This window comes from Tripterygium wilfordii, chromosome 19 (assembly GCF_013401445.1).
Source record: "Tripterygium wilfordii isolate XIE 37 chromosome 19, ASM1340144v1, whole genome shotgun sequence".
Taxonomy (NCBI): Eukaryota; Viridiplantae; Streptophyta; class Magnoliopsida; order Celastrales; family Celastraceae; genus Tripterygium; species Tripterygium wilfordii.
In genome coordinates, this window is record NC_052250.1 from 4,852,876 (window position 1) to 4,879,361 (window position 26,486).

General features: G+C 36.5%; 1 protein-coding gene across 1 annotated transcript; it reads left to right on the forward strand.

Annotated features, from left to right (window-relative positions):
• The first annotated feature begins 825 nt into the window (after nt 1-825).
• On the forward strand, nt 826-9,170 carry LOC119986199 (60S ribosomal protein L18a-like protein). The gene is made up of 4 exons (XM_038830761.1): nt 826-1,140; nt 1,464-1,539; nt 2,543-2,657; nt 8,818-9,170. The coding sequence occupies exons 1-4, from the start codon at nt 894-896 to the stop codon at nt 8,875-8,877; spliced, it is 498 nt and encodes a 165-aa protein (XP_038686689.1). The 5' UTR covers nt 826-893; the 3' UTR covers nt 8,878-9,170.
• The last annotated feature ends 17,316 nt before the right edge of the window (nt 9,171-26,486 follow it).

Consider the following 26,486-nt stretch of genomic DNA (forward strand, 5'->3'; position numbering starts at 1 on the left):
TTCTTATATTATATTTGTTATTTTTTTTAAACTTTATTTGTTAGTTGTTTACATTCCATTCACAAAAAATTACATTAACTTTTTTTGTGGATTCGACTCTGGACATCCGAAATTAATATTCATTGACTATAAGAAGTCCACCCAATATTTGGTCTCCATCACTCCTAAAACGACCGTGAAATGTTGCGGTTCGCCAAATACTTTTCACACGTACTGTTGCAGACCTGCGGTGTTGACCCACTGATGAGTATCCCACATCGAAAAAATAGGGCTACCAACTATAGTTTATAAGGATCCAAGACACCCTCACCTAGTAAGCCGGTTTTCTGGGTTGTAGTTCTACCTTGGGCCTTATGGGCCGGTGTGGGTTTTCATCATTGGTGCTTTCATTGAGAGAGTCGCGTTTGCGGAGAGGGCTGCCGTCTGAAGGGCGAGCGGAGCCGCCAGGTGAGCGTAGCCACCGTGGACGTCGGCTGTCCAAGGGGGTGGTTTGATGAGTATCCCACATCGAAAAAATAGGGCAACCAACTCTAGTTTATAAGGATCCAAGGCACTCTCACCTGGTAAGCCGATTTTTTGGGTTGTAGTTCTACCACCAACTCTAGTTTATAAGGATCCAAGGCACCCTCACCTGGTAAACCGGTTTTTTGGGTTATAGTTATACCTTGTACCTTATAGGCTGGTGTGAGTTTTCATCACCACATTTGGCACCCAATAACACCAAAACCGTGTTTCATCCCACCGTCCAAATATCCAAATACTCTCATGAATCATGACCGACAAAATATGTGTTGTCAATCATACATATACCCGAGCCCAAAAAACATAAAGCAAACACCGGAAACCCGATAAGGCGAAAACACTAGACTTTTGACATTTTAGCAAGAAAGAGGATGAGCGAAGATGACAAGAACAGAGGGGTTGCAGTGGTGGTAGATCACCACCATCAACAGCATCATCATCACCATCACGACGAACCACCGCCACCTCCTCCTCAATACGGCACTTTCCAAGGAGTGGCCAACTATCCGCCGCCGGCCATAGGCTTCCCTCAACCAGTTCCTCCTCCTGGTGCTGGGGCCCACGGATCATCTGCTCCTCCCCCTCAATACTACACTCAGGGCTACCAGACCGTTCCAGGTATCATCTGCTTTTATCAACTACGATGATATTAGGATGGAAATCAGTAGATTCTAATTCGTATTTTTATTTGCCAAGACGAGAACGTAGCGAGATCGGCTTTGTTAAGTCACCGTTTACGTTGCACCGAGATTCCTTATGTCCTTTTCATTTCTATCAATTTCTCTTGTGTATTCCAAATTGATGGAGAATATATGAGTTACTCAATTGATGTTTGAAAATCCCAATTGATTGAGCTTTCTTTGTTTTTCACATAAACAAAAATACAATTATTGGAAACTTATGCAACTGATTGTATGTATTTATGGGGGTTATTCTTTCAGGTTATGCTGTTGCTGAAGGAAGACCTGCCAGGGAACGCCGGCTTCCGTGCTGTGGTATTGGTCTTGGCTGGTGCTTGTAAGTAATCATAATTTATCAAATGCTATATAGATTGACAGATGCTATTAATTTGGACATTTGGGTATAACATAATACCTTCTGTTGTTGATTATATACCTTCCTTGATCACTCCCCATGCTGACAAAACTAAAAATGAAAATAAGTCCAGATCCATTGATATGCCAATAAGAAAAGTAGTTCGTGCTAGCTGTTCAAGAAATTCTGACTAAGAGATGAGCGAAGGTCACAAGTGGGCAATTTATACTTTGACTATAGTGATACTTTAAAACAAGATTGTTTAAAGTTTAAACTGATGGCAGCTGCCCGCCTTACTAAAGAGATACTACTGATATGCTAAAACAATTTGGTATAACATCATGGCCATTTGATAAATAAATTCACATGGAATTTGATAAATAAGTTCAGATGGGATTGGCTTATAAAAATCGTAATAGAAGTTTGTGTCTGTCTACTACCCTACTCTAATTTCCAGTCATGGTATGCCTCAAAGAGTGCTTGACATTGGGGATTTAAATTTCGCCTAACCTTATTGCATTCACATCTACTCGAGGTTCCAGATTTTGGAATCTCATATTTTCTGCTTTTGTATGTTGTTGCACTAATGCAAATGTATGGTTGAGAGGTGATTCAAAAGGTTATTCCTTGACTATGTGCTAGATTAGTTTGACAAAAAACAAGTGGTGGCACCGTGGCAGGCTGTTTAAAATGAAAAAGAAATTTGTAGATGGGAAAAGGTTGGTGAAATCCTAGAGATTGTATGGATCGCTAGGATTTTGGAGTTGTTGTGCCAAGGACAAAAAGAAGGGGGTTTTATGAGCTCCTCCAAATAAAGACTGCATGAGATTAGTAAAAAGCAGGATTAGTGAACATTAAATTGTGCTCTCTATCTTTAGATCATGATAATCAACCCATTGTATATGACATTAGTTCCATTTGGACATATTATATATATTTTGTTGATTCATTATTATTGATGCTGACAGATATCTGCTTCTTTCAGGTTCATTATTGGCTTTTTCCTGGGTGCCATCCCGTGGTATATTGGGTTATTTGTCCTTATGTGTGGGAGGATAGACCATCGAGAAAAACCAGGATATATTGCTTGCACAATTGCTGTAAGTTACTCATTACTACCATTTCTTTGTAATTTGGAGAATGGTGTGCTGCACCATAATTTCTCTAGTAGTAGTTTTGTTTTTAAGTTTCTGTTTTATAGTGTAGTTAACAGTGGCACTTAACCCTGATATAATTTAGAGACGAACTGGGTCTATCTGCACTGTACTGTCCACTTACCAGGATAAATGTTAATTTTGAAAAGAAAACCATATCTAGTACATCCATTAATTTTCTCTCACTAAAATTGCTTTATCCTGTGTCCCAAAGATTGAGTCTCTATCTAACTATCTAAAACTGATGAAAAAACTGGTGATTCAATACCTTTGATTTGTTCTCTTATTCCTCATTAACTAGAATGAATCACCAATTCAACGCGCACCTCTCTCTTTTTCTGCTAATTTGCCAGGATGCAAAGTTAAGCCCTTAAGAGTTGAACACTCTGGCCTATAACCTTGTAGCGAAAGTAAGATGTAAAAGAAGATGACTGCTTGCTTTCCCTTCTTGCAAAAGACAACATGTTGTTCTTCTTCACACATCGGGTGTCTCTTTTTCTCAATAAATTTCCATGGTTAACATGCACCCAAGAGGCCTTATAAGCTGTAAACTAATTGGAAATGTATGCTTTGATTTTATTTTCCATGGAAACTCATTTTTGCAAGAGTCCCATAATTAGATATATTTTTAAATTATCTCTTTTTTATGCCTTCTGCTTGAAGTCTATCGTCCAAGTTGATTACACCCGAAATTTTTTATGAAGAGGATAAAATGTTGGTGATCTCCCAATTCTTTGTCCAATAAAAGTAAATGCCCAAATAGTTCCCCCACTACTAACCCTACTGTTGTCACATATCAAAGCATTGTTATTTCTTCCAGAACAAATAAATCGAGAAATATAATTTCCAAAATAGTCTCACCAACCAGATAGGCATGCCAAAAAATATCTTCATGTTAATGGGTAGCAATGTTCTCACGTTTGTGTAACTCTTATCCCAACTCTCACCCGATAAGCGTGTGTATTTAATCTCAAATTTCCATCCACAACTTATTCTGCCACTACAGCTCTTCTTCGAAGGTGAGATATCAAGAGCAAATCTCCAAAATCACTTACTCAGAATTGATTTATTGAATAACTTAAGTTATTTAATATTTAAATCACATCTAGTTCTAGGAAGCTTTACTAATCCCAATTGGCCGCTGATAATTCAGTTCTTTAGTTCTTTGTTAAGATCACCTTGCTGGAACTGCCTTTTGGACAGTTTCAGTCTTCTAGAAACTATTAGCTAAATGGGAGAGAGAGATGTGGAAAGATTAGATGTAGGCTCTTGGTGACTGATTCTACCTCTTGACATTTTTTTTCCATTCTTCCATTCCCTTTATCTTTCAACAATGGGATTCTATACATTATTATTTTAAATTTATTTCAAGGAGCCCAACATTATTTTACCAAATTTACTAAGGAATGAACTGGCTCAACGAGCTTGAGCTTGGGCTTGGGTTCGGTTTGCGAGCCAATCCCAGGTTTGGATTTTTCAGGCCCTAATGAGCTTGGGCCAACTATAAAAGCAACGAGCCGAGCCTAGGGCTTGTGAAAGCCCGGCTCAGTCCGGCCTGCTTTCATTCCTAGTGGAGTCAAGCCTTAGATGCCAAAGGATTTAAACTAAGTAGGACTAAAACATTCATGAAATGTTAAATTTAGTAAGATCATACAAGGGAATGAACAAATTATTGAATTAGATGGGAGAGAAGTAACAAAAAGTAAATTTTTAAAATATGTTGGCTCGATTTTCCTAGATGACGTACACATTAGTAAAGACATAGCTAATACGATTAAAAATGGGAGGATGAGTGCATCCGGGGTTTTATATGACTATAGGATTCCTTTAAGGTCGAAGGAAAAATTCTACAGGTCAGCTATATCACTAGCGATGATGTCTGGTTTTGAGGGTTGGACTATTAAAACACAATATATCAAAAAAATGCATGTAGCAAAAATGCAAATGTTTTGTTGGATGTGTGGCTACACAAGGGAAGATAGGATAAAAAAATGAGATTATTAGATTTAAAATACGAGTGGCACAAACTGAAGAAAAGTTGCGAGGAAGTCGTTTAAGATAGTATAAGAATGTACAAAGTAGAGATACAGATGCAGCGGTGAGGACAATCGAGCAAATGAGTATAGGAGAGGGTAGGCAGTGAAGAAGACCTAAAAAGACATTACTTGGAGTGGTAAGAAAGGATATGGATTCAATAGCAGTGGATCAAGTATGATCCTAAATAGAAATGAATGGCGAAAATGAATACAAGTAATGAATTTCCATTGATTTTCTCAAAGACTTGTATAGTAGACCCCACACTTTTTGGGATAAAGGCTCGGATGATGAGGACAACGCGTATATACTAGATAACATAAAAATAAACAAAATAACATCACATAAAGATTTAAATGCATGTTTAAAATGGTCATGAAAATTATTAAAAGCCTAACATTCTAGAATTGGAGCTTCTCTTGTTTCTTTGTTGGACAGTATCATCTTTTTGGACTAATTGATGTTTAGTTTGTTTTAAAGGAACATCATAAGAGCAAATCAATGTGTTTTGAGGTAGTGTAGTTGAATTGAAGATGTATTTAACTTATTTTAAAGAAACATATCTGTGTAAAACTGCATGTTTTGATGCAGGCTTGTCATTTTGAGTTGATAAAATATAAAATAAGAAAGTATGAAACATGCCTTGAACCATCAGCCTTTGGTGCTTGGACAATATCCATCCCTTTTCGTACTGAACTATGAATTCCTACTTTGTTTTCCTCGTTTCTCATATTTGACTGCAAATTTGAGCCTCCAGCTTCTTCTTAACATCTACAACCATGCATTTAGTTAATGTTTAGACGTGCCACTGCTCATCTTCAATTCTCCTTTTTCAGTCTCCTCAAATATAACATAAACTATACCATTCATTCCAACTCATCTGTCACATCCTCTACTGGAGGAACATGGCTTCTGGGTGTAAAATCTCCTTTGGCACTTGGTCTATCACACTTGTTACCTGTACATAAAGATGGTCATTGACAATGTACTTGTGTTGATTCCAACAGCTGATCAATGATTATCTTAAACTTACTCACAACCATGAAGTGGGAACCGATGTCCAGCACAACCATTTTATGTCATGGAACCCATACTCTCTTCAAGTGATTTTCATAAGCTTCCTCTTCTTCCCTGTCATTGTCTTCCCTCAAGTTGGGAACCACTTTCTTGAAGAGAGTTCTCCTTCAGGACCCTATCTCCTATATCACTGTCAGTTCTAGCTTCTCCAAAAGCTTCCTCAAAACTGTAGGTATGTACACTGAGTTGGCCTTTTCAAAAGCATAGAAGACAAGTTAGGTTTTCTCTTGATAGCAAATGGATTTGGTTCTTGGGAATTTGTGGGTCCTGGATGTCTCATAAAGCTACTGAACTTCTCTATAGAACCATCTAATTTAACCATATCTTTGTTAAAGCTCCTGAAAAACGATAGAGTAACCATTTCGGTTCTTGGCTTTGAAATTTAGTTCTCCATTCAACCCTTCAAAAGATGATGTTTGAATTTCACCACTTTCTGACCCTTAAAGGCCTTGCTTGTTTCTTTATGTTAATGCATTTTGAGGTGCTAAAGCTCATGTGCATATTATATTTATATCTTTCTGCAGTCCTCATTCCCACTTCTCTCTTAATCATCTAATTTAACCATATTTTTGTTGAAGCTCTTGAAAAATGATAAACCACCTGAACCATTTAGGTTCTTGGCTCTGAATTTTGTGGTCCATTCAAATTCTTAAAAAAAAATGATGTTTGAATTTCACCACTTTCTGATCCTTAAGGGCCTTGCTCGCTTCTTGATGTTAATGCATTTTGAGGTGCTAAACTTCATGTGCATCATATTATAGCTCAATCTTTCTGTGGACTCCCTCATTCCTACTTCTCTCTTTGCACTGGGAATTATTCCAGCCATTCTATCACCAATCTATGGGCTTTGTGTTTGAATATTTCTTTCAGACCATCAATTATTTGACTACTGTGATTAAGATGGAAGCCACAGTTTGGACATTCAACAATGACGTTACAACATATGGTCATGGCAGTCCTTTCCTTATCCATCGAAAAAGCTATATGACTTTTCTTGACTTTGCAATTTATTTTTTAACTTTGATGGATCCACCAATGCTAGAATGCTCCTTGTCGGACACTCTAGCTCAAATTATCTGACCACCCTCCTCTTCATCCCCCCGGCGAACTCATCAGTTTCAAGCCACTTCTTGGTAGTATCCCACATCCTGATTTTTTATTTTACTTGTCCTAGTGATTTGCTTCACTGCAACCTGACCATCATAAATTTAAATCTTGACTTCATGGGGGCTTCTTCCTGACCATTTCCGGTTTTCCACTGTATTCAAAATTGATATCTAATGTAAATACTTCCCATGGTTGCCTTCATCTCGCTCTTGCCTCCACTGTGGAAGTCTAGCGCACGGTAGTTGTTTAGCTTCTGCCTTTTTTCGAAAGTTGACCAAAAAAAGAGAAAAAAAAAATCTAAGAGAATGATTAATTCACCTGTTGCTTGAAATAGCATTAACCTTGATAATGGTTTGCTCATCCTCTGAGTTTCAAGCATTAACCTTGATAATGGTTTGCTCATCCTCTGAGTTGAAGTTGCTACCCAGAGCAGGATCTTAGGAGGTTAAATTAAAGAGAAAAAAGTTCAAGAGAGTGGGCAATCTGTAATTTCTCCTGTTTTATATGCATGACATGGAACTTTTCTAATTTTTGTCCACCAGAATGTACAACAATAGTTTTGATATGTTCTGTAGCTCACGCACAGGGGACATGTTTCCCCTTTTTTGTTTCCTCTTGCTGGAATGTTTCAGTAAATCGAATTAAGTTTCTATTGAGCTTTACAAAACAAAATGGTTGAAACAAAATAATATTTGCACATTAAGTGGAAAATTTGTTTTAATATGAGGATTTCTTAGACAATAGATGATAAAAGAAATTATTAATATAACATGTCATGCAAATTTGCTGTTTATGTTATAGAGCTTGTTGGTATGGAGATTGCATATACTTAGTCCCGTTGTAATTCAAACTTATAATATATATTTGAAAATCATTTTTCTAAAGAGGGTGTTCTGGTCGTCTTTGTACTGTTTTTTCTTCTCAAACACTATATATATATATATATATATACACACACACACGTAAAATTGGGTTTGTTAAGTCATATATAAATGTCCCACTTCGTCTAGTATGGGTGAATTGTATGTGCATGTTGATATTTTTGTTTCCAACCATCCAATGTCTGTGTGTGTGAGAGAGAGATAGAGAGAGGGAGTGTGTGTGTGTGTGTGTGATCGGTTACAATAAGTAGTGGCTGAGGTTCGGCATAATAAGTTAATATGAGTTGCAATCATGTGGAGTCCCCGTGCTTAAGTAACAAATTTCAGTTAACAAGTTACCTGTTTTAGGTTTCAAATAATTTATTGGCCGTCTGCCATAGAAGGAAAATGTTACTGAAAATTACTCACTTCATGCCAGCTGAAAATCTTTGGGCATGTTAAATTTTCTTTTCATGCTCAACTTTGAAACTAAATAAATGGTGTCTTAATTGTGTTGTCAAGTGCTGTAAAAATCGATTAAACTTTGAATGCTAGGGTCTGAAAGGTTATGTCTGATCCGGGATCCTGAGCTGGTGATGATTGTAGAAATTGCTATTAGAGTGGTGATGTTTAATGTAGAAATGGTAATGGTGGTTTGTTGTGGTGACAAGATGGTGTTAGTGGAATGGTGATTTTGGCAGCAAATTAGACGTGTTGGTGCTGATAGGGTAGTATTTTTAACGGTGGTGGTGCATATGGTTATCCATAGTCTTAATTCTGATAAACTGGACAAGTTATAGAAAGGTCGATGGACATGACAATAATGTCGGGTCATATTGATGGATTCAGCTTCTCCTTTGTCCATTTTTTCTGTCAATATCATGTGTTTATGGTTTATATTGTTTATCTTTTATTATGTGTACATTTTTTTCACAATGAATTATGTTTTGCACTAATTCTGATACCTATGCCGGTTTCCCCAATTCTCACATATTTATTAATTCTGATGGCACTGCTGTATTATGCAGGCTGTTCTTGCTACAGTCGCAATTATTATTGGTGCAACCAAAGGAGCAGATGAGTGGTAACTCATGTTGATAGTTTCTGCAGTTTGCAATTTGGGATATTCATACGCTTGGATTCGTAGAACTCAGTGAAGTTTGTTTAAGACGACGTGAAAACTATTGAAGACCTTGTTCAGTCTCTTTGATTATATTGTCACAAAATAGCACTGCAAAGCAAATATTTCCCGAGTAGTCTCCTCCCTTGAACTAATACATTACTCTGTATATTTCTGAAGAATTGTGTGATACCAAACATTATACGGATTTATGTCCATTATTATATTTGTTTAAGAGACCTTCTGTGTTTTTTTATTCAAGCAAGTTGAGACAAATCCGATGTATTGAAATTCAGTGTTTTCAAACCTGGAATCCGCTTGATCTGGAGAAGTGTCTGGGTCCTTGGTTGATTTGGACCAGTTTGGACGAACGGTCGGTTGTAGATTGCACCAGTGTTTAGGATGGGAATGACAATGAAATATTAAGTACATAAAAGGAATAGAAATGGAAATGTTATAAAATTGTTCTAATTGGTAGCATTTTGGAACTAGCATAATATGTTGATAAAATTGTCTTGAATTACGTGTCCAAATATGTACTAACATAAATGCTTGTGAAAATGTTCTACCAAACTAGTTCATTATACATTGTTCAACCTTCTTTATGGTAACAAATTAACAAGCCCACGCCAACAGTCCACTGTTAAGACCCAAAGCAAAAAAATGGCAAAATTAGTACACCACGGCTTACAAGTAAAAGAATTTGGAGCTCATAATTAATCTGAGTAAGAATAACCTGAAAGGTATTACATCGATGAAGCTTGTCAAAATAAAGTAACAATGTCCCAAGAGCTATTACGAGTTTCTTGTTTGGATGGGCAATGTTGTTTTATATGATTTTTTGGACTGATGTATATGTGAGAAACCCCATTAGTGGCAGAAGCACGTACTAGTCATATAAAATCCCATATTTTTGATCGGTATTGTTGATGTATATGTGAAAATGTTCTACCAATCTTGAAATCAAGGGTAATTGGGAATCTAGAAAATATGAGTCTAATTGAAATGAATATAAATTTAAGTGGTGAAATTTAGAAAGATTGGGAGTGTTAAAAAATCATAGAAACCGAACCGACAGTAAAATCGACCGAAATAATCATTGATAACCGACCGATTCGTCAATTTTGACATGTGCTGACCAGCGATTTTGATGACCACACACGACCGTGAACCCGTATTTAGCAATCTTAACCTCTGATGGACAACTCAAAAACCTGTTGGGAAATTTGGCGGTATCGCGTATCCGACCTTGTACGCATCATGTATTTACAAACCCATAATATAATTGATTTTTTACGAACCCGTAATATAATCATTTGGACTATAGTGCACTCATATCGAGCTATGTGTTTGAATTATTTTCGAGTGCATAGGGAATTTATTGAAAGTGCATGGATCATGATATATATTGACTAGATGTTTGTATGGATTGGATTGCGATTGAAAAATTGTATGGGTGATTGTGATAGCCTTGTTGTTGTCGTCTGGCTATTGTGGTGGTTGTGCTAGTTACACACTACCATGAGACGTGATCACTATATGAGATAATATCCCCTTTATGTTACCTACATGATAATACGAGGTATTTGAGCACCACGGCCTCCGATGGTGGTCTGTTCAATCATGGGCTACCTATTGGTTATGACTGATTGTCCAAAGTTGAAGAAACCACAACACAAGGAAAAGAGAAGAAGAATTCTAGAAGACATTCAATTCGACATGGGACTCCTCAAAATCAGAATGCTCTGATGATGAAGACATCAAACCTCTGCCTTATAGCAAAGGAAGAATCTCACTACAATAAAAATGAGGTAAGTGACTCTAACAATGATGATGATCCTAGCTTTGAAGAATTGTTTAATTCATTTCAAGATGTATGCAATCAAAATGATGAATTGATATTTGTAAACAAAACTTTGAAGAAAGAAAAAGCATGCTGTAAAAAGTAAACAAGTCGAGTTTCTAAAAGAAATTAATGAGTTAAAAATTAAATTAGGAGAATTGAATGTTGAATTAATAATGCTTAGAAATAATATATGTGAGATTTTACTTCCTGACAATGCAGCTTTGATTGAAGAATTTGAAAGGTTGAAAAATGAAAATAGAAGGCTTGAAGAATCTTTTTCTTACGTTCAATACCAGTTCTGAGAAGTTGAATCTATTATTGTCAAGTCAAAAATCATTTATTGATAAAATTAATATAGGTTACTGTCTTGTTCAACTAACGGAAACATTGCTAGAGAGGAGCAAATTTGATTTTAATGTAGCATCTGGTACAAAATGTCAAAAATTGTAGATACATAACTGATTTCGGATGCAAGAAATATATTCAAATTTGGATTCCTAAGAGAACATATGTTATTAATGCTTACCATCAAGGACCCAAAAAAGCTTGGGTACCCAAGACAAGGTAATTCTTCTGTAGGTATGTCTCCAGGCAAGCCTCACAAAATGCCATTGGTACCTGAACAATGGATGTTCCAAACACATGACTGGAAAATCAAATATGTTAACTTCATTCAAGGAAAAGAAAAATGAAGGTTGTGTCGCTTTTGGAGAACACTCAAAGGGAAAGATCCTTGGTAAAAGATGTTAGTATTATTTTGTGAGCTGGCACAATTGTTTGGTGTGCAACTCATGTATAGTGTATTTAGGCTAGGGGTGTCCATCGGGTGTGTAGACCCGGAACAACCCGGAGACCCGGCCCGACCCGGTTCTTATCGGACTGGCCCGATGTGATTTTTATCGGGCCGGGTTGAGCCCGGCCCAAATATCAGTTAACAAGGTCGGGTCCCGGGTGATAATTATGTGTTATCGGGTTATCGGGTCACCCGATAACCCGATAACTTATTTAGTTAATTATTACATAATATATATAAAAAAATTACTAATGAAGTCTTAATACTTAATAAATTAATATAATACCATTAAGTCATTAACAGAAGTGAGAAGCCTGACCCATATCAAAAGTAGCTTAAGCTCTTCCGCCTCATCGTCTCTCCACTCCAATATTCATCAACCACCACCTCTACGATTACAAGCACACTCATCGGCCACCGCATCCATTGCATTCTCTGATACTTTGTTGCTTCTAATGATGGAGTTCTGATGTCATTGTCATCTATTATCCTGATTTCAAGAGAAGAATCGCTGGGTCTTAAGGTATTTTTAGGTTTTCTCACACTTTTGGGACTGACTCTCCCTTACTCAGTTACTATCTTCATCACTTGGTCTTTGTCAAACTCGCTCTCTATTACAATTATGCCAGCGCTTGGAACCAGATCGGAGAACATCAATTGTGAGCACTGGGCATCTCGATTTCGCTGGGGAGGGATTGGATTTTGACCTATCGCATAGCAGACGGCTGATTTGCCAACTCTTGTATGATGATTTCCCTTATTCTTAATTGAATTGTTAATTTTCTAATATTGATTCCATGATTTGTTTTATTACTTTGTGTTGTGAAATTACTTTGTTTTATTGCTTTATTGATTTGCTTTATTGCTTTATTGCTTTGTGTTGCCAAATTACTTTGCTTTATTGCTTTATTGATTTGCTTTATTCATTTCAAGTGAATAAATAAACATGTCTGTTAGTATGGATCATCTTTCATTTCTTCTTTTCTTTCTTTTTCGTTTGTGTCTACTAGCTCCCTGTGGACTGATCTTTGATGAAACAAGAAGGTTAGGAATGTTGATGGATTGTTCTTTTAATCATGTATGTTGATCTTCTTGCTTCTTTAGGGAGGATATCAAATACTTTATTGATCATTGAGAATGATGTCCCTGACTGTATAATAACTCTGCTTATACGGCTGAAAGTTATGAATTCTTCAATGAATAATACCAGGTGGTTTCTCTAAAAAAACAACACAAGAGGCCCATGGGTACACTCTAGTATAAAGCTTTGGCTAGCCCATTGAGCCAAGAGCCTTCTCTCATATTTATGCTTTAAACCCATTTGGTATTGCCTAATATTGTCATTAGTGTAAAATTATTGGCATAGGGGCATTTAGGGTATTTGAGACGTGTGTAAGTGTGTGAAGTGTGTGGAAGAGAGTTCTAAAAAAATTAAAAAAACCGACAAATAGTGTGTAGCTCACTCTCTCCCTCTTGTTCTTGGAGAAGTGAAGAATCAAAGAGAAGGTTCACTAGAAAAGTACTCATGACTGAGTTTTTGGCGACTACACCAATAACTCCACAACTACCACAAGCTCCATCAAGCAATGGATATGGAGATATGTTCTTGATTTTGTTCTAAGTGGGTTTGATAAACCTCAATTGTCAAATGGATTCTTGAGAGCTCGATTTGAGTCTAAAAATTGGTATCAGAGCCCAACCTATTTGCTTTTGAGGCTGTTAAACCATGATTGGAATTTATTTTGTGATTTCTAATGTTGGTTTTGCCGGATCGGCCATGGAAATGTGCTTCTTGCTACTACTACGATAGCAAAATTTTTGTAGGTGTCGAGACTCCTCACCAGGGTGTTCGGACAACTTACTCACAAAGGGAGAGTGATGAAATAAGGTTTTTTACAAGGTGTTTTCTCACAATTTATTGATCGTTCCACTACACCATTTGATATTTTTGATTAATAAATTATATGTTTTGATAAAATTGTGGGAAATGTGACATAATTTGAGTGATTTGGTGCTTGCCTATTGTGAGACCAATCATGTCAAGTTGTCGATGAGATAAGTGTGCAATTATCGCATTGACAACTTGACATGATGGATTGTTTATGTGAAATTCATAATTTTCTCCCACGATCCATTGGGATTAATATTAAGATCCATGTGGGCAATTAAATTATCCTATCGATATTTAATTGTTAAATATGATGCTTAGGTTGTTGAGGGATTTTGTTAGATGCCAATAACTGTAAATTCCTTATGACCCTATCGGTGAAAGGTTTGATGCATTTGGTTTTGGTATTTAATAAATTGTCCTTAACTTATGAAAGTCTCTATATTGACCCAAAGACTTATAGATCATTGAGAGTTGAGAAAATAGCAAATATAGCATGACTTTGTTTTACATGCCTCTTGATAATTTGCTTGTTCCTTCTCAGCTATGAGCAATTCTACTGTTTCTCTGCAAATGTCTGATATTATGACGCTGAATGGGACTAATTATAAGAAGTGCTGACACTCTCTCATGATGAATCTAACTTTGATGAAGTTAGATTTTGCCTTCACGTACGATTCCACAGCCTAAGGAACTCATTGATACTCGTACCACTGAGGAGAGAATGAAATTTGAGGAATGAGATTATGCAAACAGGTGTTGCTTGATGATTATGAAAATTTACATGGAGGAATCAGTGCGTGAAAGCTTTCCTCAGTATGCCACTGCCAAAGATTTTCTTGATGTCATAGGAAAGAAATATGCCAAATTCTCAAAGAATGAATTGTTGAATATGCTTCATTCAACACTGTATGATGGCTCTAACTGTGTGAAAGACCATGTCATGAAGATTTCGTGTTATTACCAAAAGCTTAAAGCAATTGTTAAGGATCTTGGAGAAGATTATTTGGTGTGGCATATTATGAGGACTCTCCCTTCACAATTTGATCCAATATGATATAGTTACAATGCTCAAAAAGAGAGATAGACCTTGGATGAAATGACCTCCATATTGACAAAAGAAGAGGATGACATCAAAATGGAAGGTCTCGTCCTATTTCAATGGTGACTAAAATAGAAAGTTTAATTCTAAGAACTCTGATAGCTCTAAGCAATTTAAGGGAAAGGGTTCTGAGGCCAAGGATAGTGTTCAGAATGCTTATTCTACTGCTAATGACTCAAACAATGAAGGCTTTAAAGGCAAATGCTTGTGGTGTCGTATGTCTGGGCATAAGAAGGTAGATTGCAGGAAATTCAAAACTTCACAAGAAAAGAGAGGTAATTCTTCCATAATGGTTTGTATAGAAACTAATGTCATTAATATACCCTTGAATACTTGGTGGTTAGACACTGGTGCTACAATTCATGTCACTAATTCATTGCAGGCACTAATAAGCAAAAGAAGGTCGAGTGATCGAGAAGGGCACGTCTATATGGGTTACGGAACGAAAGTAAAGATTGAATATTTAGGTGTAGTTAAGTTGCATACTATTTTGGGACATAGTCTAGAGTTATATGATGTAGCTTATATTCCTACCATTAGGAGGAATTTAGTTTATGTTCCACTTTTGGACAAGTTTGGATATTGTATTAATTTTGGAGACAGAAAATTCAGCACGTACCGTGACACTGTTTTAATAGGTAATGGATGCTTGTGTGATAATCTATATAAGCTTAATTTGCTTGATGTGTCTATTGCCTCTTCTTCTGTTAGTTCTGTTATTCATGCCTAATGACCTAGATCGAGTGATAACTCCTCTATGTTATGGCATAAGAGATTAGGCCATATATCTAGGCAAAAAATGGAAAATTAGTGAAGGATGACACACTTTCTAATTTTGATTTTGGTGACTTTGATGTTTTTGTAGATTGTATTAAGGATAAATTGACAGCTAAGGTAAGAAAGAGTAAATCGGATAGGTGTGATAGAACTCTTCAATTGATTCACACTGATATTTGTGGACCATTTACTCCAATTGCTTTGGGAGGTTAAAATACTTTATTATGCTTATTGATGACTTTTCCTGTTATAGCCATATTGAACTTCATCGTGAGAAGTCTGATTCCCTAGAAGTTTTTAAAGTCTTTAAGACTAGAGTTGAACTTCAGAAAGAGTAGAAAATCAAGGCTATGAGATCGGATAGAGGTGATGAATTCTATGATAGATATGATGAGACTGGACATAATCCTGGTCCTTTTGCAAAATACCTAATTGAGTGTGACATTGATGCAGTTTGTACAATGTCTGGCACTCCTAAACAGAATGGTGTTGCAGAAAGGAGGAATCGTACCCTTCTTGATATGGTATGGTGTATGTTGGCTCACTCTACTTTACCAGATTTTCTATGGGGTGTGGCACTGAAAATAGCTGCCTATATCTTGAATCAAGTTCCAAGTAAATCTATTCTAAAGACTCCATATGAGTTGTGATAAGGTAAAAAGCCTAGTTTACGTCATTTTCATGTATGGGGTTACAAAGCAGAGGTGAGACCATACAATCCTAATTCAAAGAAACTTGATCCTAAAACCATAAGTGGTTTCTTTATTGGCTATTGCACAGGATCAAGGGGTTCCAGGTTTTATTGTCCATCCCACATCACCATAATTATTGAGCCAGAATGAATTGAGGATGATTTGGTGATGATACAGATCATAGCCAAAGAGAAATGGAATTCAGGGACGATATAGTTCACTACCATGTACTTGTTGCACCTATTTCCCATTTCAGAACCTCCTATTGTTGTGGAATATGAACATACTAATGAGCCTGCTAATCAAGTTGAGCTTGATATTCCAAAAACTAGTGATGGCTCATTGAGGAGATCACAGAGGGCTTGTAGATCAGCTATTCGTGATAATTATATTCTATATCTGTATTAACATGAGTATGACATTATTGTTGCTTCAGATCTAGTTACTTACCAGGAAGTAATGACTAGTTCACAATCCTCTCTCTGGATGAATGTAATGATTGATGAGATGGCATCCATGTCACAGAATGGTGTGTGGGACTTGGTTGAGTTGCCACTTGGCTGTAAACCCATTGGCTGCAAATGGCCAGATTGAAAGATACAAGGCAAGGTTAGTTGTCAAAGGCTTTAGTCAAAGAGAAGGTGTTTTTTTCACCTGTCTCGAGTAAAGATTCATTTCGTATCATTATGGCTATTGTAGCTCATTTTGATCTAGAGTTGCATCAAATGGATGTTAACACTACATTCTTGAATGGAGATTTGTATGAGGATATATATATGGTTCAACCCACTGGTTTTGAGACACAGGGCAAGGAACAACTTATATGTAAACTAAAGAAATCCATTTATGGATTGAAACAGGCATTGAGGCAGTGGTATCTCAAGTTTGACGAGATTGTCACTTCTAATGGTTTTAAGGAGAATCTTGCCGATCAATGTATATATTTGAGGGTTAGTGGGAGCAACTACATATTTTTGGTGTTTATGTCGATGATATACTGCTCCCAACTAATGACACTGACTAGTTGGCCAAGACAAAGGAGATGTTGTCAAACCATTTTGATATGAAAGATCTAGGAGAAGCCTCTTTTGTACTAGGCATTCAAATTCTTCGCGATAGATCTAATGTTATACTCCGATTGTCTCAGAAAACTTATATTCATCGCAGTCTAAGAAGATTCAATATGCAATCTTGTTTTCTTGGGAAAACACCACTTGTGAAAGGTAACAAGTTCTCTAAGGCTCAATGTCCTAAAGATGAGATTGAGAGAGGCGATATGAATTTAATTGCAATCGCACAAGTAATAAAATGATAAGTAAATTATCGTTCCCATGAGGATGTATTGACAGTCAAAATTAATGTGAAACAAGCAACAACTATGTAAATTGGGTGAAAATGATATGTAAACTAAAGAAATCCATTTATGGATTGAAGCAGGCATTGAGGCAGTGGTGTCTCAAGTTTGACGAGATTGTCACTTCTAATGGTTTTGGCAAACCCAACCATCATAGCTGCCGAATGAAACCGAGTGGTGCCCTTCATTTCAGCATCCTTTATAATTATAGACCTAAGAAATCAGTTGTTACAAAAGGAAAACCATGCATATATCAGAGATCTCATATGTAAAAGATCCTTTTGCTAATGTCTCATACCGAATTCCAAAACTAATGGCTATTGATAAACTTAGCCTTAAGAAAAAAAAAATTAGTATGAGCTATGCACAACATCGGGAACAACTCAAAAAACTAATATAGGAGATCTCATATATAAAAGATATTATTGTTAACGTCCAAGACCAAATTCCAATACTAACGGCTATTGATAAACTCAGCTTTTGAAAATGCACAACATGGGGAACAATTCAAAAAACTGAGAGTAGAATGAAACCTGGCAAAACATTATCGTTGAATTCTTGAATGATGCATGCTAATCCAAAAATAAATTACAATCACTTTCATTCGTCTGACTAACATCCTCCACAGCTAAAAGCACACAAGTATCCACATAGAGTGGTTGGTTTTGTTCTTAACTAAACTAAAACAAAGAACAAAAGACCAATTAAGTAAACAAAAATATAATCAAAGATGGAAAGCACTAGGGTACTTAATTTCACCTCACCTATCCAATTCAACTCCCTTGGTCCCTTAATCCCCAATTCCTCTCTCAATAATGACAATCGGTCTCCCTAACATATTCAATGCTCTATGTCTAGTCACACCAGAAGTACCTCTATCTCGAATCCCGGTTATGTCTAACAATCGGATTCAAAAGACAAAGACCCATTAAGATTTGTGGATTAACCATTTAGTGATTGCATAGGTCACGTCCCTATATTTCTATGGTTCATGCACCCTATGTCATCTATGGCTTGAGGCAAATCCTAGAAATCTCCTTCCGATCTCAATCTAGGTAACAAATCATTTAGATGATGATCAAGCATCCAAAAGCATTAAGCACACCCATAGACAATCAATACGAGAAAGAAATCAAGAAATAAGGAAACCAAGTTTATTGAATCTTCAAGATTTGGTTACTTTAAGACCCCTAGTAAAGAAATCTAGCCACAAACTCCAAGCTCCAATGGTGGCATCCAAGATAGAGAATGAATCTCAGCTCCAAGAACACCCCCAAAACCCTATTTTATGCCCTTTTATACTTCCCCAAACTCTTATGTCGTTTCCCAAACAAGTTGGGGTCGTTTTGGCTCAAAAACACGTGAATTTGGAACTTTTTCGAGAAACTACGCATGATGTGAATAATAACTCCGATCGATCAGACACTATTCTGATCGATCGGAAATACAATCTTTCTCCATGAGTTTTTGGGTATTTTGACAGGTCCGATCGATCAGAAATGACCTCCGATCCATCGGAAATTGCTTCTGGAGTCCAAATCTTCATTGTGCACTCTTTTCCTCCATTTCTTGCCTTGGCACCTACAATATGCAAATATAGCTTTCTTAGGCAATATCAACTCCTAATCAACTCAAAATTGGATGAACTTATGTGTAAAGAATTCACAAATGTATGTATATATTTGGCACATCGAGAGGCCACATGAAGGTAGTCCTATATGCGTATGATGTTGGCAACCTAATGTATGCTCAAGTGTGCACACATCCATATATTGATTTTGCAGTGGGTGTGCTAGGCCGTTACTTGAGGGATCCTAGTCAGTACCATTGGCAAGGGGCTAAGAAAGTCCCTAGGTATCTTCAGAGGACCAAGGATTGTATGTTGACATATCAGTGAACCGACACTCATGATATAGTTGGATTTTGTGACGTTGATTATGTAGGCTATGTGGATGATCTGAAATCCACTTTGGGTTACATCTTTATGATGGTTGGAGGAGCTATTTCATGAAAAAGTGAGAAACAGACAATCATAACTTCCTCCACCATGAAAGTAGAGTATGTGGTGTGTTATGATGCGACGTGTCACGCGATTTGGTTACGGAACTTTGTTTCCAGTTTGGGAGTTGTTAACTTCAATTCTAGACCACTGAGGATATATTGTGACAATTTTGTAGCTATATCTTACTCTTGGAACACTAGAGGCCCAAAGCGCTCTAAGTACGTTGATATTGTATAAACACCTACAAGCAACATGTTAGCATACCCATTAACAAAAGGCTTACCTATATTTGTGTTTCTGGAGCACGTCTCCCGTATGGGATTGATAGGAGCCTTGTTGTTTTGAACTAGTAGGAGTTGCATTGATATTTGTATAAGCATATTATTGTATATGTTGACATGGTTGCTATATGTTAAGAGTATCTATAGTGCATGGTTATGTATAACCGTTATATCCTGTCGGTATACTATTATGCATGACTGGAATGGCCATTTGTTATAGATACATATTGGAATACACTTTTTTGATTAAATGAGTAGCTATTTTAATTATGCAGAGTCCAAGTGGGAGAATGTTAGTATTATTTTGTGGACTGGCATAATTGTTTGGTGTGCAACTCATTCATAGGGTATTCAAGCCATAATGGGAAGGACATTTGTTCCTAATGATGCAATAGACCCATGGGTACACTCTAGTATATAGTTTTGGCTTGTTTGCGCCAGATTTGGAATTAGGACATTAATTTATGCCTAAAACATCAAGCCATACCTTATCGGCTCAATACTATAGAATCAAATTTGTTAAGCCCGCCCATCATGCAATTTGATCCTCTATGTTATTGAGGAAACACAATGAATCAACACGTACAGTGAAAGGGCCAAAATGGACTTGACATACATGGGATTCGTCCATTGCTCCATTTAAGAAGAATTCCAACTGATCCCAAAATGAGAAAATTCTAATTTTGGGGACCAATTTTGGTATACTAATGCCCCTGCAATGGAAATGGGGTACTTGCATACCCCAAGTTGGGGTGTTGGAGTACGTACCATCATTCCCAGTTAAACAAATATATTTCATTATTTTTCTCTCCCCCTTCTTTCTCTCCCTTTTTCTTTTGTGTTGTAATATATTATAATATTTGTTTTGGGTTAAATGGAGATGTGGCTGGAGTAGTGTTAGAATAGAGATCACCTAAAATAGAATTTTGATTAAAATATGAGAAAGCATATACCCCAAATGGGGTACACAATTGGACTTGCTCTAACTCGTGACACTGATAAGGACCCTTGTTGTTCAATGATTGGTCTAAATCCAAAATGCTTGATTATTTCCCATTGGTGGAGTTTATGAGCTAGTTTATAAGTTTGACCCTCATACCCTACTAAACTCTTAAAAAATTAGCGTATAAATTAGTCGTATAAGCTTAAAATAAGCTCTACATTTGAGGTTATCTGTTTTGAATAATACTTGAGATCTTCAAAATATTACATATATTTAAACCTACTCAAGTATTGGATATTAAATGGGTCCTATATGTATATGTATGATCAATGACTATTTCATATGGCATATAAATTTAGGCGTAAAATTAGGATCATATTTCGGGGGTATGTAACACTACTCATGTTCTTCATTCACTTATTGTAATTACTATAAACTGTAAATTTTAAAATATATGATTTACCAAATATTTTTGACAGTTTATAAACTAACTTTTTTTTTCAAATGTATGCTCTATCAAATATTTTTGATAGCTTAGAAGCTAATTTATTTTTTTTCTAAATATATGCTCCACCAAATATTTTTTGACAGTTTATAAACTTATTTTTTTTCCAAATATATGCTCTACCAAACAGTTTTGATAGCTTATAAATTGATTTTTTTTTCCACATGTATGCTCTACCAAAAAATTTTGATAGCTTATAAACTGACTTATTCTTTTGAAATATATGCTCTACCAAACATTTTTGACAACTTATAAATAACTTTTTTTTTTTCAAATAGATGTTCTTCTAAACATTTTTGACAACATATAAGTTAAATTATTTTTTTCCAAATATATGCTCTACCACATAGAGTCATACTTGGTAATTAAATTGTTAAGACACTTGAAATTCATTAACTTCTAATGCAGTATGTTTCATACAAAAACTATTTGGACAATAAAACTATTGTATTTCGGATTATGCTTCAGCTTACCAATTTTCATAGAAAGAGTCCAAATCAGGGCGATTATTGCATTATGCATTGAAAAATGTTAACTACATATAAGAACATCGGGAGATAAAAAAAATAAATATTAAAAAATTAGCATTAATTATTATTCCTTCATTATAGTGTGAAAATAATACAATTCATGGAGATGAATTTTTTGGGTAATTTTTGAAAATATCAGACAAAAAGCCTATAACGCCCCGTACCTTTAGAGTCCTTGTATGAATGACACATGTTGAGTATATATCCATTTGAATCGGGTAGACAGGTTTGAAGTTAAATTTGAGGTTAAAAACCATTAGAAATTAATACCGTGTGAGTCGGTGGTGTATGAAAGGTGTTAAGCATAAATTATGGATAACAGGTATAAATGTCCAGACAGCTTGTTAAAAAGCCGTCCGGACAGTCATAGGGAGAATAGCAGATCCCCAATTCCAATTGATCGGAACCCACCATTGAAAAACTGGACAAGGGCGAATTTCGATCAATCGAGAGAAGTCCCGATTGATGGGACAGTTCCAACACTCGTGAAATTGAGGTTTTAAAATACCCATTTTGCGATTTCTCTCAAAACCACCGATGAAAACCAACCCTAAATGCCATTTTTTCTCAAATTTCCTCACTTCCATCAGTCCAGGATCATCAACCAAGGTAAGATTATTCTCTTTCAAGTTGGATTATGACTTCTCTCTCTAGATTACATGTTCTTCTACTTCCATTTTTGTTCTAACTTCAAGGTTTGAACCCAAACTCGAATCCATCAACTCCTACACCATTTGAGGCCTAACGGAAGCTTGAATCACTTCATTGTACTTGTTTCTACATCCTTGGTGAGTTTATTTAATTTAAAATCGTGAATTTGGGTGTTTGGGTGATTCGGGATTTTAGGGTTTATGGGTATTTCGGGATTGGGAGTTTAAATTAGTAATTGTGGATTGATAATGATAATTTGAATTGTTTATGGTAAATTGGCTCAATGGATAGTACATGGAAAACATTGGGTGCACACGTGGGACGGTTTGTGAAATTCGAATAAAAGCTAAAGAGGAGAGGTAGGGAAATTTCACCCTTTTCATTTCCAATGATTATATTCTTTTTATTGAGAGTGTTGATTTTCCTCATTGGTCATTGTTATTTCGTTCTCGCCTTAATTGTGCCTAAGGCAGAACAACCCTATTGTTTGATTACTTTGTTGTGTGAGTTGAGTGATATTGTATACCCTACATGCTCAATCTCCTATTGAACATGGGATATTCTTGAACATGCATCATGTAGTAGTATATATGTAGGATTGTATGCATATATTATTGCACAACCATGTTGTGCATGTATTGTAGTTGCACGATGGATGTTAGGTACGGACCCGTACATCTCCTAGGTATGGTTGGTGTGAATGTGGGATGTCGTTGGGCCGTTCAGGGCTCCGATGAGTATGGGAACGTCGGCAGGCCAGGTCAGGATTTAACAAGTATTTGGTGCACCATACGGTGATGCCGTTGGGCTGTTCAAAGTCCCGTTGAGCATAGGGATGCCGGTGGGCTAAGTTAGGATCCCGTGTGGTGTTATTATTTACTTGTGTTTTGGTGTACATGATGTTAGTTTCATATTGTTGCATTTCTACTTTCTTTGATAATTCAGTTATAATGTCGATTATTCATTCTCTATTATTTTCTACTGGGCCTTTCGCTCACCCTTTCCCTTTTCTTTTTCCCCACAGGTGAGTCTAATTCCGGTACCAGGGTTGCGGACCAGAAGGAGCATGTGTGACATGGATAGGCCCTGGAGAGTGATAGGACCTAGATGGTTGGGTATTATGGTTATGTTATTAGTACTATTTGTGTTTGAATTCTTGGATTGAGACTTGTTATTGATACACTTATTCGGTGGAAGATTGGATGGTCAGTAGGGTGCTCCGTGTGATCGGGACTACCGGGTCGGGTTTGTGGACTTCTTGTCCTTATGTTGATTATGCTTGTAGGGTAAACCCCTTGCATTGGTTGCTTCAACTATATATGTCATTGTGTGTGGAGATATGTGATGATATGAATTGTTAGATGGCCTGAGGCCCTGCCTAGGTTTGAGAATTTAATTGTGATATATTGTTGCGCTTGTACTCCAGGTTAGCATTCTCTGAAATATGAGGAGATGGTGCTGGATTTTTTGGTGAATTGGTGATTGATTAAATTGTTGTACACCTAGGCTTGATACAATCGATGTAAACATTCATGTTTATGGAATGGTCACCATGATTGGTGACTTAAGATAGTACCAATAGTAGCGCCTCTCAGGGCATTACAAAGCTTGTATCATTTCTATTAACAGATTCAACTCCTCCTTCATTATTGTTCATTGGAGGACTAGGATTCTGAATATCATTTTGGGTATCATTGATATTCAAGCACCAGTTGCTTCTCATTCAACTAAAGAGTTAGAACTACTACCAGGATGTAGATTTGGTAGATCTCCCTCTTATGCTATGAGGATTATTATCACTACATCCATGCAGTTATCCCATTGAATAAGATATTGAAGGACCTTATAGGCTTAAATAGTGTAAGAGACCAATGATCATAATATATTTATTCAGAAGGTACCCAAGTACATATTAATTGCTAGGTACTCGCCTTTGAATCTACATTGTTCTCCCAATCCCAAATGAGTCATTAATAACCAAACAAAAATTATAAGCTCTCCACTTTTATTAACAGCTCAGCGTGGCTTTTTATTGGGTAATAACTTACATCATCTTATAATATTTCTACTCACACTGCACTATCACCCTCCATTTATATTTTTCAAAAGTGATGCATCGTTGTTGATGAGTAAATCTGTCTTGACCTATCGGATGTCTCAGATGGATCAAACTAGGTGAAGCACAGAGGATTTGACTGAACTTTGAGGCTGAGAAGATGAATAAATGTAAGCTAAGAGATTAAACCCAAGGTGTTTTTCTTGGGAAAGACCCTTCGATGCTTAAGTCATAAAGCAAGAAAGCACAGAATAAGAACTTGTGGATTCAAAGCTAAGCACAAAAGTATGTAAAATTGTGAATGAATAAATTACCTTGTTAAAGTACCCTTTTATACTGTTGTACAAATACCAGTCCTTGTTGGTGTTGGATACTGGTCTTTTACTTGCTTTTGGAGACGTCTTACCTCTTATCTTCGAGTTGGAATGTGAGTCTCCTTTGTAGTATTCCCAATCTGCCTTAGATAGTGCTAATTCTACTTGGCTGAGATCATCATCTCTGTCCGAGAAGTCCTTGGTGACGAGATAAATCTCGGCTCAGACCTGAACTGGGTAACAATATTTAGTTTCCAAATTGAAACATTTTTAATAAGTTCGCTCGGGCACGTGTTACGTTTGGATTGGTAGCATAAATATGTTATCATCATTTGTCCCCCAGACCTATGCCGAGCCAAATTTGTTTGGTCGGTTTGGAGGTCTGTAACCATTACCTGTCATTAGATGCCATAACTTTTTGGCTGTTGAGATCTACGACTTAGATTAGGGGATATGTAATACCCCGTTTCAAAAGAAAAATAAATAAAATCAAGAATAATAAAAATAAAATGAATAAATTGGATTTAGTTATAAAAAGAATAAATTGTAGGGTAAAAAGAATTATTGGGAGGGCTTAAAGAATAATTGAGTTTAAGTTAGGGTTAAATAAATAGAAGAATTAAAAGTAATGAATTAAAAAGAATAAGTAATGATATAAAAAAAAGGGATTAAATTGGGTGAAGGTCGCAGACTGCGACCTTAACCCGTGAATATTTAAAAAAAAAAGGGGAGCCACCCTTTTTCACTCCACCACTCAGGGCAACCACTTCCGGTGACTCTCCGGCGAAGCTTCGGCCAGCAAGGGTCATTGTTAGGTGGAGTCACACACTTGCTTGATTTTCTACAAGACAGAGAAGGATTAAGGTAATTTTGAACCTAGGGTTGTGTGTTTTGGGGATTTTGATTCAAAGGGAGTTTTCTTTGTTCACTAACTCGAAATTAGGCTCTAATCTTCTTATATTATTAGGTACAAGTGTGGTTCTTGAACTAATTCAAGAGGAAGCTTGAAATTCCTGAGTTGGTGGAACTAACAAGGTTCAAGGTAAGGGTTAGTGACTCAAATTGCTTTAATTAAGGTTTGTTAGGATGAAAAATAATATTGTGGTATGATTTTAATATTTTAACCTTGGAGAATTAAGGTAGAAGATGAATATAGTGAAAATGGGGATATTCTGTGGTATGGAATGTGAGACTTGAAGGGATTGGTGAATATGAGAATTTAATGGAGCTTATTTTAGTGAATAGGTTAGTGAATTGGCGCGAAGTGTACGTTGCTTTCTTGGTGACGATTGCGTGTTTACTTCGAGGTAGGGATTTCTTACTCTTTTTATTTCAAAACATTTTTAAGCCACCGAATTGCTTGAATGGTAAGTTTTGGTTTCCATCTCGATCCTTCCCGAGGGGAAACAAGCCCTTGCATGCTTACCATGGTTCCTTTGCATTATTGTCAATTTATTGGTGATTTAATTTGATGAATATATAACCTTGGAATGCATGGTCATAAATCGGGCATTATGTAAATCTTCATGCATCACGACGAATGAATGTTTTTATCTATATGTGTTGCACGAATGACATAAATTATAAGAATTTACATTAGATGCATGGTGGGTTCCGAGGGTGGTCCCGGGCTCACGTTAGGTGTTGGATGTTATTTGGGCACATGCGTTGATAATGGATAGGAGCCTTGTGATGGTCCTAGTCCATAGGATTCCAGTAGCGGTATTTATTACTGCACGCTGGCTAGTTATTTGATGCTAGGCCAGGCGTGGCAGACTTAGATATCATAGTGGGGCCAGCGGTGAGTGGTTGCGACCACATGCGTGCCAACCTTCTCTCTAGC

Bases quoted from the DNA above. Each gene is read 5' to 3' on its own strand.
- LOC119986199 (XM_038830761.1), top strand. From the start codon at position 894: ATGAGCGAAGATGACAAGAACAGAGGGGTTGCAGTGGTGGTAGATCAC. The intron at 1,540-2,542 runs GTAAGTAATCAT...TGCTTCTTTCAG, and splicing joins ATTGGTCTTGGCTGGTGCTT to GTTCATTATTGGCTTTTTCC. The intron at 2,658-8,817 runs GTAAGTTACTCA...TGTATTATGCAG, and splicing joins ATATTGCTTGCACAATTGCT to GCTGTTCTTGCTACAGTCGC.